The sequence below is a fragment of the Dromiciops gliroides genome, chromosome 2, assembly GCF_019393635.1.
Source record: "Dromiciops gliroides isolate mDroGli1 chromosome 2, mDroGli1.pri, whole genome shotgun sequence".
NCBI lineage: Eukaryota > Metazoa > Chordata > Mammalia > Microbiotheria > Microbiotheriidae > Dromiciops > Dromiciops gliroides.
Genome location: NC_057862.1, coordinates 507,688,598 through 507,702,130, shown reverse-complemented (window position 1 = coordinate 507,702,130; position 13,533 = coordinate 507,688,598). Strand labels below are relative to the sequence as shown.

Here is a 13,533-nt window from a genome sequence, read left to right as displayed (position 1 = left end):
TTACTTCACCATAACCTTTTTACAATAGTGTTCCCCGCCCCCGGTAGTGTGTAAAGCGTGGATTTGTAGTTAGTCAACAAACATTTAAGTTTTCCCCTGGGGATACAAAGAAAAGCAAAAATACGGCCCCGGCCCTTGAGGATTTTATATTTCATTGTGGGGATTAAGAGTCTGGACTCAAACCCAGGTCACCAGACTGTGACAGTGACCAGTCATGTGAAACCTGGGCAAGCGTTTCAGCGTCCTCTGTAAAAGAAGGGGCTCCATGACCTCTCAAGGTCCTCTCCTGAAATATATCGTGTCATGTCACGATCCCCTGTGTGCCTGCTCTTCCCAATTCTGCCCTAGAGAGGGTACATGATTGGTCTGGGGCTGGAAGAAAACTCAGCAGTCTCGTCGTCCTTGGGACTTGCCCAAGGTCTCACGCGGGCATACACACAATTCGAACTCCGCTCACCTCCTCCAAAAGCCTGCACTCTTGCCACTGCACCACTGAACCTCCTAAGACGAGAGGGAGAAACTCACTGAGTATGCGCGAAGAGCGAGCAGCTCACCCTCTCAGTGGCCAGCTGTTGTGCCTCTTCTCCGCCCTTGGTCTAGGCCGGGGCACCGGTTGCCGTGGTAACCGGAAAGCCCGTCTCTCCTTGGGAAGAGGCTCCTCTCCTCCTCTGCCCCCTCCCATCTCCCTCCTCTCTCCCCTCCCCCGGCACCCGGAGCGCTGCAGCTCGCTTGAAACTAACATGGCCGAGCCCCCCGGCCGGCGACAGCGGCTCCAGTGGCTCCGGCTTCTGCTCCAGCTCTGGGCTCTGGCCGGGGGTGGGGGCCCCTCACTGGTGAGACGGTGGCTTCCGGGGGGTGAAGGGGAAGCCACTGAGGCGGTCCTAGGGCCGAGGGGAGACGGAGGCTGAGGCGGCCTGAGGAGGGGGGCGGTGGTGGAAGCCGGCGGGGACCGGACGGGACGGGACGGGACGGAGGGGACCCCGGCGGCCTGGGTCGGAGGATGCTAGACTGAGGGAGAGAGCGGAGGCGGCCTCAGGCCTTAGGAGGACAAAGTTGGGGTCGGTCCCGGGGGTGAAGGAGTTAGAGGAAAATTATGAGGGAGACGGGACGGAGGCAGCCGCAGGACTGAGGGGGTTCGTGGAGCGGGGAGCGCACCCCCAAGCCACGATCCCTGGATGTGCAGGTACCGCCCTCCCAAGCTGAGGGGAGCTCGCCTGGGAGGCTGACCTAAGTCAGGGTTCGAGTTGGGGCCGGGGCTGACTGGAGGAGTAGCGGGAGGGGGGCGTAGTTTGAGGAGGGAGGCAGCATGGCTGGGGGGCGCCGCCCCCTCCCGTCCCCGCCCCCTGACCCCCTTTAGTTTTCACAACTTAAGTTTCTCCTTGTTTTTCTCCTTGTCTTGGGACAGAAATCATAAACCCGAAAAAAAATTTTATAATTCCTCAACCAGTCACTCCGACCGAAATCCAGCAAGTTAAAAAACAACAAAAACGAGGGGTGGGGAAGAGAAAGCCCCCAACCCTACTGTAGCATGTGGAAACTGAACAAGAGCAAAGTGCTTCTGGATGATTCTCCCGAGGAAGAGGAGAGCCGGGGAGAGGGGAAAACGCTGCCGCCGCCTCCGGCCGCCTCGGCCACCGCCTCCTCTCAGGTATGTGGGGGGCGGGGAGCAGCGCGAACCCCTCGGCATTCGGTGCCTTGTCTGTCCGTGGCTGGGGGGGTGGGGGGGGGAAAGCCGCATTGCTGGGCGCTCACTCTTCCCTTGCACCCCCGCCCTCCCCTCCACCCGTGGAGCTGGCTCTTCACATGGGAGTTAATGCAGTGCCTGCAAGACCCCGCTGTTACCGAGTCCTGCGCCCCGGACTAGTTGTGCTACTACAATTCCTAGCAGTTCTCTAGGAGTTTACTTGCCTGACCTTGGACGTGTCACTTTTTACCACCTCCGTTTCCTCATCTGTAAAAATTAAAGGTTTGGACTTGGATGAATTCTGAGACCCCTAATCCTAAAGCCTATAATTTCCTAAATTTGAGACCTGCCTCTTTAGGGTTTATCACGTGGTTGTATGGGGGGGAGGGAGTGTGGGGGAGAGAAGGATTTAGCTTAAAAACCTGACAGCCCTCTCTCCCATGACTTTGTAGTTGCTGGTAATACTGCTGCTCTGCGAACAGCACAGGCACTGTAACTACATTAAATCGTGTTTTTATTTAATCACTTAATGAATGCTTTGTCTACCTCTAATAATTTGTTGTGCCTAAACCAGCCCCCACTGCCAGGGAAGTCTATATAATGGAATTTCCTTATCTATAAAATGAAGGGGTTTGACTATCTCGTGAGTTTCCTTCCAGATCCCAATTCTATGATCCTATTGAACCTAATGCAGCCAAACTATAGGATGAGAAGAATCCTGGCATAGTAACTAGAGAACCAGCCTCTCTGAATCTGGACAACGAGGGCAAGTCCCATTTATGACACTTAACTGCCTATTTGACCTGGAGCAAGACATAATAACCTAATAATAATAATAATAATAACAACCTCCCAATGCCCTAGTAAGTTCTGTTAAGACTATATAAGTTGATTGGGGGAATTTCCTTATTTGGAGTTCCCTATTCCAATGAAATCACAGGTCCAGGTTTGGACCAAAAAAGCCAGAACAAAATAATCTATAGGAAAGAAATTTTAAAGAGTAGTTTTTTATGTTTTTTTTTTAAACATGGAGAGAACTGCTATCATAACTCATTATAATTAGGAGTAACACAGTTAGAAATACGACTCTTTTCAAAAAGTGTTTTTCCCAGGGCAGATCAAAATCCATGCATAGATATTCTTCTCCTGTACATTTGTTCTCTTTGTTCTTCCATAAATTGTTCTTAAAGAATCTACTTAAAGTGCTAGAGGCATTCTTCTGGCACTTTTAATATTTCCTGAATACCAGTGCTATACCCCAGTTGTCTGTTTTTCTGAACCTTACATGTTTTTTTGTTTTAACTTTTCAGTATATTTAACCTTGAACATAATCAGGCAGAGACTGAAACACAGCCCTAAAACACAATTTCAAAATTTTTCCTCTTCAATTTGGGCAATTTGGAATGGTCATATTTTCAGAACAACAAACAAAAACTACTGAACTACTGTATAAGCGAATTGATTTTTTTGTTTTTGTTTTTTGGTGAGACAATTGGGGTTAAGTGACTGGCCTAGGGTCACACAGCTAGTGTTAAGTGTCTGAGGCTGGATTTGAACTCAGGTCCTCCTGACTCCAGGGCCAGTGCTTTATCCAACTGTACCACCTAGCTGGCCCAAATTGATTTTAATAGTATGAGATAATAGGGTTTAGATATTCTTTACTTTATTTGTAAGTAGCATCTATTAAAATTTGGGGAACAAAGGTAAGGGATATTAATAGTTTATGTTTTTCGTCCTTAACAGTACGTTCATTTTGTATTTTCAAAGTGCATTCATCCTCTGGGTTGCTATGAGAAGCACTTTATAAAGCTTTATATAAATGTGAATGGCTACTTTTTCATTATTTATTACCCATCCCAACACAGATTTACAGTACTCTGTGGCATGAATTTCTTTAAATTAGATGTTGAGAGAACATTTTCATCTTAAATTTTGTTCCAGTTGTTATACTGTATTCACACTGGATATTGGTGTAATAGTTACAGAAAAGTTTGACTCACAAAAAACCATACTCACTTGTTTATTGAATAATAAATTATTAAAATATAGATCTCAGTCAGTTTTAAGTGTTAATAAAATATTTGGTTTATAAGTGTTTCTTTTTTTCATAAGTCTTTAATTGTAGGAGGGAAAAGTATATATTTGTATACTGGAAACCAGAAAGGTATTGATGTTACAGTTTAGAATCATGCTTAAATTGTTTTTAAGTAGAAAGTTTCCCAGATGGGTTCTTCTTATAGACACTTTCCACCTTTCCCCCTCCATTAATTCCTTCTATTTTATATATCACTAACCAGGTTAAATATCCAGTGGGATTTAATGCTTTTTTTAAAATTAATTTTTTTTTAAAAAATCGTGAAGAACATTAGCTCTTGAGTCAGAGTCAAATCAGCAAGCTTTTATTAAGTACCTAATATGTGCCAAACACTGAGCTAAGCTTTTGGGATACAAAGGCAAAAAACTAGAAATAAATGTGAAGTGTGAAGCTTTAAAAATTTTAAGTTGTTTAATATTCCAGTCCCTGCTATCAAAGAGATATAGACAGGTTTTACTGGAGATAGTTACAGAGGGTAGGTGCTAGCATTAAGGTGAATTGAAAAGGCTTCTTTTAGAAGGTTGGATTTTATTTGGGACCTGAAGGAACCTGAAGACAGAAGTTTGGAAAGAGAATTCTCAGCATGAGAGACAGCCATTGAAAATGCACAACACGGGGATGGAATGTTTTGTTTGAGAAGGAACAGCAAGTTGGCCAGATTTTGCTGGTAAGATGTAAGAAGACTGAAAAGAGGGGCAGCTAGGTGGCGCAGTGGATAGAGCACCGGCCCTGAAGTCCAGAGGACCTGAGTTCAACTATGGCCTTCAGACACTTAACACTTACTAGCTGTGTGACCCTGGGAAAGTCACTTAACCCCAATTGCCTCACCAAAAAAAAAGGGGGGGATACTGAAAAGGTATGAAAATATTAGCTTTTTTTGTTTTGTTTGGGTTTTTTTTTTTTTTGGTGAGGCAATTAGGGTTAAGTGACTTGCCCAGGGTCACACAGCTAGTAAGTGTCCAGTGTCTGAGGTGGGATTTGAACTCAGGTCCTCCTGACTCCAGGGCCGGTGCTCTATCCACTGCACCACCTAGCTGCCCCTGAAAATATTATCTTATGAAGAATTTGAAAAGCTGAACAGATTTTACATTTGATCTTGTAGGCAATAGGGAGCCACTGGCATTGAATAGTAAGGTGATATATGTTCAGACCCATGTTTTAAGATCAGCTTCACAGCAAAATGGAGAATGGACTAGTTGGGGGAAAGACTTGAGATATGGAGACCAACCAGACAGCAATTGCAGTAGTTCAGGGCTGAGGTGATAGATCCTACCCTGGGGGTGGTGTCAGAGAAGAGAAGGAAGTATGTACAACAGATGTTACAAAGGTAGAATCAAAAGTATTTGACAACATATTGGACATCAGGTGAACTTAGGTTGTAAATCTGGATGACTGCAAAGGTGATGGTTCCTTTGATAGTAATAAGAAATTAGGAAGAGGTAAGGGTTTGTGGGGAGGGGCAGATAAAATTCAGTTTTGAATATGTTGAGTTTGAGATGTCTATAGTATATCCAGTTTGAAATGTTTAATAGGGATGTGGGACTCAAAGATGTGAAAGGTCAGCAGAGAGGTTATTGTTGGAAATACTTCTGAGAATCTAAATAGAGATGACAATTGAATCCTTTTGAGCCAATGAAATTACCAAAGAGAAGAGGATACGTTAGGGATGTCCATTAGACAGTAGCAAATGCAGTCTTGAAGGGCACGAGAGAGGACCTGGGTTCAAATACTGTCTCTTTTGTTCATTACTTGTTATGAACTTGGGCAAGTCACAGCCTCAAATTCTATAGGTAACTGATACTTTAGTCTTTTGAGATTTTATGCTGGTATTTTTCAAGGACACAAAAAAAATCAGTATTTCATTTTGAATAAATTATGGAAAATCCTAGGGCTGTTTGGGGGTGCAGTAGATAGAGTGCTGGGCCTAGAGTCAGAAAGACTCATCTTCCTAGGTTCAAATCTGACTTCAGACACTTATTAGTTGTGTGACCCCGGGCAAGTCCCTTAACCCCATTTGTCTCAGTTTCCTCATCTGTAAAATGAGCTGGAGAAGGAAATGGCAAGCCACTCCAGTCTTTGCCAAGAAAACCCCAAATGGGATCACAAAAAGTTGGAAGTGACTGAAATAATCAAATACTAAATGGAACATACTAAGCTATAATTCCTATCATCTTCCTATTTCTCCCAACATCTTCAAGATTCTTTAATTTTTAATAGAGATTATCAGTATTCTCTATATTATTAAAACATTAAGATTTCATTTAAATAATTTGAAATATCTGGGTCATATTATTAAAAGTACCTATGAGGTAACTGTGGGGAAAACTTTTCATGTTTCTTATGCTGACAGAGATGAGGAGGACAATTATCTATTAATTCTGATAGGTTAGTCATACACTAAATTTAGTATTGCCAACTCTTCCAAAAATCTGAATCTTTATCACAACATAAAATTCTTTAAGTATTGAACTTAACAATGCATTGTAATTCAAACATGAAACCTCTGCCCACAAAATTTTATTTTAAGTTTGATAAAGAATTATACATAAGCAGAACTTTAATAGTTGGTTGCGATATGACAGGTTCTCCAGTGTCTTGTTTAAACTGATAACTTACTATTTCTACTTAATTGTCAAAGAGTTCTTCATTATTAACACTCCTTTTCCCTATGAAGTTTTCTAACTGGTAAGATACCAATAGATTTCTATGCTAGAAATACATTTAGTTTGAATTAAAATCTATTGTACTTAACTGTTTGACTTGATTTTTCAAGGATGGTATCTTTTACTTGGTTGTTTATTTTTATAAAGCAAGAAAATGGTTTAGTGTTGACTAGAAATGAATGTGAAGCTTTAAAAATTTTAAGTTGTTTAATAGGAACTGCTAAAATACTGTGACAAAGTGGTGGGGAAGGGGTTGAGAATCAGCATGTGTAAATTAAAAGGAATCTTTCAGAATACTTCAGTAGGCTTCCAGAGCTTTTAATTTGAATCGTACTTTGATTTGTAAAAAAAATTTTTTTTGGTATTTTTTTTCTGGGGAAATGGGGGTTAAGTGACTTGCCCAGGGTCACACAGCTAGTGTCAAGTGTCTGAGGCAGGACTTGAACTCAGGTCCTCCTGAATCCAGGGCCGGTGCTTTATCCACTGCGCCACCTAGCTGCCCCTCATACTTTGATTTTTTTAAAATTGATATTCTGATCCTGAAGAAAACAAAACATGCTCAATATCAATTTAACTTATGCTTGTGAGTATTTAAAATTAATCTTTAGGGAGACATTTTATAAAAGTTGTCATATTAAAAAGCAAAGCACTCTAAAAAAAGGGGGGGGGGCAGCTAGGTGGTGCAGTGGATAGAGCACCGGCCCTAGAGTCAGGAGTACCTGAGTTCAAATCCGGCCTCAGACACTTAACACTTACTAGCTGTGTGACCCTGGGAAAGTCACTTAACCCCAATTGCCTCACTTAAAAAAAATTTTTTTTTAATTTTCTACCCAAATCAGAGTATGATGTCTGTTGTTTGTGAGTCCCCAGGTCATCCTTTTTTTTTTTTTCAAGCCTCTGACTCATCTTTCTCTCTTTCTCAATTCCTGACCTTATACTAGGGTGTTTAAACATGCGTGTTGATTCTCTTTCTAACTCCCAAACCCTCCAATTTCTCATTTTCTTTAAATCCCATTACCTTTACTCCATTCTACCCCATAGGGATTGTCACACACTGGATCCTTACCATTACCAAAAATTGTGTTCCATTTCTCTAATTTAAAATTCTTACGTTTCTCTATTGGATTATAATCTCATATCATTCCCTCTCTCCCTATGCCTTCTAACCCTATTTTTCACTCTCATTGAAACTGCTAGTCTTTCTACCCCTAAGTACTTTCTCAGGTCGTTACCTTTGCTCTGACTTCCTTCCCTCACTAATTTTGACCCTATAGTTAGTCAATTCAATTCTATACCATCCATTGCATCCCTAGCCCACTTTGAATTCTTCATGGTGTCCTATCACCACTCACCAAACCTCAGTCCTGGATTACTCCCACCATCCATGTTTCTCTGCTTCTATTTATGTTCCTAAAAGGAGCTAGAGGAAGTCATACAACTTCTCATTGGGTACATTTTATTTGTCCCCCACCCCCACCCCCTGGGGCAGTGAGGGTTAAGTGACTTGCCCAATGTCACATAGCTAGTTAGGGTCAAGTATCTGACACCGGATTTGAACTCAAGTCTTCCTGAATCCAGGGCTGGTGCTTTATCCACTGTGCCACCTAGCTGCCCCTCATTGGGTACATTTTAAATTCATGTTATCCATTTTCAACTGGACCCTTATTTCAGCAAGTCAGCCCTTTTATTCCTCCCTAATTCCCTATTTTATTTCCCAGAAAAGCCTTTTTAAAATCTTGATTCATACTTTGCTTGCCTCATCTCTTAGTTGAGGATCTTGCTTTGAGGAAAATTGAGGTTGTTTGAAGTGAACTTCCTCTTCATCTCAAAATTCTTTCACATTGTTGCTGACTCTCCTTTCCCCCTAGCCTCTAATGAGATAAACCTTTCTCCTTGCCAAGGCTAATCCTTGTACCTGGGCCCTTGATCCCACCCCCTCCTGTCTTTAGTAGTTTTCAGCCTCAATCATCCTTCCAACCTTCCTCTCTTTTCCTCAGCTCTGTCTCCTTATCCCCATCTACTAGTTCTTTTTTTTTTTTTAATCTACTAGTTCTTTATGGACATCATATATGTTCAAATCTCCCCCATCCTTAACAAAAACACATTAAATCCCGTATCTTCTCTACATTTCTTAGCCTCATTCCACCAAATCCTTTTTTCTCATTTATTTCTTAATCTTTTGTAGTCTGGCTTCTACTCTCATCATTTAACTGAAACTGCTTTCTTCAAAGTTAAAAGTGATCTCTCTTTTTTTTTTTTTTTTTTTTGCTGGGCAATGGGGGTTAAGTGACTTGCCCAGGGTTACACAGCTAGTAAGTCAAGTGTCTGAGGCTGGATTTGAACTCAGGTACTCCTGAATCCAAGGCCGGTTCTTTATCCACTGTGCCACCTAGCCGCCCCACAAGTGATCTCTTAATTGCAAAATTGGATGGTCTTTTTTGAGTTCTCATCCTTGATTTATCTGCTTTTTACCAGCATCTCTTCTTGTATATTCTCTCTACTCTGGGTTTTTGTGACAAGACTCCTAGTTCTGTTTGTTCCTTCTCAGTTTCCTTTGCTGGTTCATTCTCCAGTTTAACTCCTTTAAATATAAGTGAAGTCCTCTTACACATCTCTCCCTCTCTGAGGGATTGTGTCAATTCCTATGGTTAATATCATCTCTATTCTGATGATTCATATCTATATGCCTACATATTTCTTTCAACATAGAAATATGTATATATAGATAACATATATGTCTTCCTGTATATTGATAGATAAGTTGAAATCTCCAGCCCCAATCGCACCCCCCACCTCCTTTCCAGCTTCAGTCCCAGTTGCTCATTGGACAATTCAAACTTATCGTGTCCCAAGCAAAACTTTACCCTCAAACCCATTCCTCTTCCAAATTTGAAAGGCAGCCACCATTTTTTTAGTCCCCTGAGTTCATAACTTTGTCTCTATTCTGGACTCCTCACTCTCACCCCAAAATAATCAGTTGCCAGAGTTTGCTGTTTCTCTTGCTACAACATCTCTCACATCACATCTCTTCTCTATTCATGCTGCTACCACCTTACCTCAGGCCCTCATCTCCTTTCTCCTTTGTTATTACAGTGGCTTCTCACTTGTTCTCTGTACTTCATTCTCCATTCTACTCCAAACTTCCCATTGCAGTCAAAGTGATTTTCTTTAAGTGCAGATCTGACTATGCCTTCCCTTACTCAGTAAATTCCAATGGCTTCCTATTGCTTCTAGGAACAAATAGAAACTCCTGTGTTTAGCTTTTAAAGACCTCTACAAATTTATGCTAACATAGCTTTCCATTCAGTCAACAAACATTTATTAAGTGCCTGCTGGTTTCCAAGCTTATTACATATTATTTCTCTGTACTCGCTCTGCATTCCAGACAATGACCTCTGTTACACACACTTCATCTCTTGTGCTTTTGCTTTGACCAATCCCCATGCCGGGAATGCATTACCTTGTCCCCTCTGCCTTATGGAATTCCTCTCCCTTAAGAAGCAACTTACATATTCTCCTTCTTAAACTATTTTGTACTTATTCTATTTACATATATTTTATTTATACTTCTCCATGTACTTGTTTCCCCTATCACAATGTAAGCTCTTTGCTAGTAGGGATTGTTTCATTTATTGTATTTGTATCTCCATTGCTTAGCACAGGGCCTAGTAGGTGCTTAATAAATACTTTTTGATTGATTATATATGGCTTTAATGCCAGGCCAAGGTTTTCATACATCATTCAAGTGGTGAGCCATTGAAATTTTTTCAGTACTTGAATGACATGATCAGAACTCTGCATTAAGAAGATTAAATTGGCAACATGGACTAGAATGAAGTGGAGAGGGAAAGGACTAGTCTGGAGGTTGAAAGGCTTATTGGAATAGTGCTGATAAGGGATAGTAAGGGCTTGAATTATTGTGACATTGGGAATGGAAAGAAGGTAACAGTTGAGACATTTTGGAGATAGAAACTACAGGGCATGGCAAAACTGTCTAGATGTCAGAGGTGAGTTCAGTGAATCAAAGATAACAGGGAATGACTGAGTGGCTTGGAGAGTGGTGGAGGTTAATTAAAAGGAGAAACTGAATTTAGGGCTAAAGATGAGGTTTGGCTACAGTTGTGTTGAATTTGAGATGCCTATAGTACATCTAAGTGATCTAGTTGGAGATGCCCATCAGGCCTTTGAAAATGTAGCCTTAGAAGAAAGGTTACATGTAGAAATAAAAATTGGGGAATGATTTTTATAGAATAGAGTGTATGAAGGGTGAGGTCATGGAATATTCTCCATTCCAATCACTGCTCTGGGACTAAATTGAGAATTTAATGCATAGTATACTCCCTATCCCCTCAGCCACCCCTGCCCTTTGTGGCCATAGTCAGAGGGATGGCTTGGAACACTTTGAGTACTGGGACCCATCCAAGCCTCTTTTGCTCCCTCTCTCATCCCCTACCCCCCCCCTTTTTTTTTTATAGTGAGACCTGTGCTTAGACCTGTTTGGAGCAAGGTTTTGAAAGGGCTGATTCAAGGCTATATGAATCATAGGAGTTAGTTAGCCTTTGCAGAGGACCACTTCTTCCTGTGGAGAAGGAATGTGGAGGGAACTGTATTAAGTTACATATTCTTAAGTATTTCTATAATAATGTTTATGGAAAGCATTTACTAGAAGATTTTTTTTAATCAAATATTTTACTTTCTCACCTATTTTCAGAATTTTAGTTGGGGGAATTCTCATTGTCTCATTCCTTTTTACTTGATAAAAGACATAGATAAGAGAGTAAGGAAAGAAGCTTATAGAATTAAAAAAATGAAAATAGCTCCTGTCTTCAAGGAGCTTACATTCTATTGGGGAGAAAATAAACACAAGGTAATTTTTTGACAGATGTGGGAATCAGGAAAGACTATATAAGTAAAATTAAGGTTTCTTAGAACAGAAGTACATTGCAAGTATGGGGAATAATAATTGGTGGCAAAGGTATCGAGACAGTAGATGGAGTACTGTTGTCTACAAAATCAATTTGGCTCTACTGCAGGGTACTTTAAGGGAGGTAATATATAAGATGAGAAAGATAGGTTGGAGCCAGGTTATAAAGGATATATAATGCCAAACTGAAAAAATATACTTGAGCCAAAGGCAATAAGGAACTACTGTATTGGAGTTTATTGAGTAGGAAAGTGACATGGTCAGGCCTAAACTTTAGGAAAATCAGCTGTGTGGTACCTCCACTTAATGCTGCTAAAATGCTGCTTTGATTATGTTACTTTACCTGCGTAGTTTACCTACCATTCAAATTCCTCCACTATCTGGTTCCAGTATATTTTCTGTTCTCATTCATTTAGTCTCCTAAGTACTCCCAAGTACTCAATCTTATGTAAACGTTCTACTGTTCCTGCTGCCTAGCACTGAATATATTACAGTGCAGTCTACATATAGTAGGTACTTAATAAATATTAGTTGAATTAAATTCTCAATTCACCTTTTTTCATGCCTTCACCCCTGCCTAGAATTTTGTTACTTTTTTAATCTAAATCATATCCATTCTTGACCCACTGTGATGTAGTGGATAGTATTTGACTTGGAGTTGGGAAGACCCAGGTTTGAATCCACATAACCGGAATTGGATTCAAACCTGGGTCTTCCCAACTCCAAGTCCAGAGGAAGGTAGCTAAGATGATGAAGGGTCATGAGATTATATAGAATAACTAGTTGAAGAGACTGGAGATCTTTACATTGAAGAAGAGAAAACTAAGGGAAAGGATTAGGGATAGAAATTACAAAAAAGCAAATTTAATTTTGATGTAAGAAAACAATTCCTAACAATTAGAGTTATCAAAAAATGAAACATTCTGACTAAGGAGGATGCTGGATTCTCCCTCAGTGGTGGAAGACTTCAAGCAAAGAATTGATCACAACTTTTCACATACATTTTAATTTGGATTCTTATTCAAGTAAAGATTGGACTAAATGGGTTCTCTTCAAATCTGAAATTTTGTAATTCTGTGATTCAAACATCCAAGCCCAGCATTACAGTGAATTCCTTAAAATTGAGAAGTAATTATATGATATTCTCTCTTCACATGTCTTATTTTACCACTCTTCATTTTGTGACTGGCCTTTTTCTAACCCTAGCTTCCATCAGCTCTCTAGTGCATGTTGTCAAGACCCACTATTTAAGAATGATTTTTTGGAGGAAAATTTTAGTATTAATTAATTACTAATTTCTGTACTGTTTCTGTACCAAAATATAGATCCCATAGAGGGTAGTTTAATCCTTGAATTTCTCTTAATATCCCCTTCAACCTAGGCCTCTTTGAGCATGAAGAGACCTTTTGTTTTTATGAATGCATGGGTCTCTGCTGTGACTAGAGAAAAAATTCCAAGTTATTGGGACATAGGACAAATGAAAAGTTATAGTCAATCAATTGACAATCATTTTTTAAGTGTTTACTATATGGTAGATACTGAGCATACAAATACAAAAATGAATCCATCTCTACCCTCCAAGGAGCTTTTGTTCTTTGGGTGGAGGGGGATGTGGAGACAACAAATGCATAATTAAGTATAAAAAATAAATTCAAGGTAAACATTTTTGTGGTGGAATACCCTAGTTATCTTCTTCTTTTTTTAATTTTTAAATTTTTTTCCCCTAGTTCTCTTCTGATCTACAACTTCCCTGGCTACCCCAGTCAGCAATTTGGCTCATACCTTTCCATTCCTGTAGTTGGGAATTATCAGGCTCTCCTTTTACCACCATCACTCAGTAACCTCTCCTTCTTTGAGGTTCATTCAATCCATATTTATTAAGCATTCAAGGTTCTGCTATCTATAGACCTCCAGGACACTTTTCTTCTTTCAATCATTTTAGTGCATGGCTCAAAGTCTTTATCTGTTCCCCAACTTCTGCTCTAGGGTACTTCAACATACATATTGTTACTCCCTCAAACATTCTCACCTCCTAGCTCCTTAATTTACTCTCATTTCCTATAACCTGTTCCTTCATCTGTTGCACAGAGATGGTCATACCCTTGATTTTGTCATCACCAACCAGTGTTCCACATTCATTTGCATAAACTCTGAAATATCTTTATCT

The 13,533-nt window shown here is 40.4% G+C and overlaps 1 protein-coding gene across 4 annotated transcripts in view; it reads left to right on the top strand.

Moving 5' to 3' along the window:
* Positions 1-586: 586 nt before the first annotated feature.
* Positions 587-13,533, top strand: part of LOC122744734 (testis development related protein) — a 45,297-nt gene continuing 32,350 nt past the window's right edge. For 3 of the 4 annotated variants that reach the window (XM_043990372.1, XM_043990370.1, XM_043990369.1), the window contains exons 1-2: positions 587-833; positions 1,406-1,648. In XM_043990372.1, the coding sequence (XP_043846307.1) occupies positions 1,529-1,648 (120 nt within the window). In that variant the 5' untranslated portion in view covers positions 587-833; positions 1,406-1,528. Of the gene's footprint in view, positions 834-950; positions 1,184-1,405; positions 1,649-13,533 lie in introns of those variants that run through there. The other variant, XM_043990371.1, reaches the window with a different exon arrangement.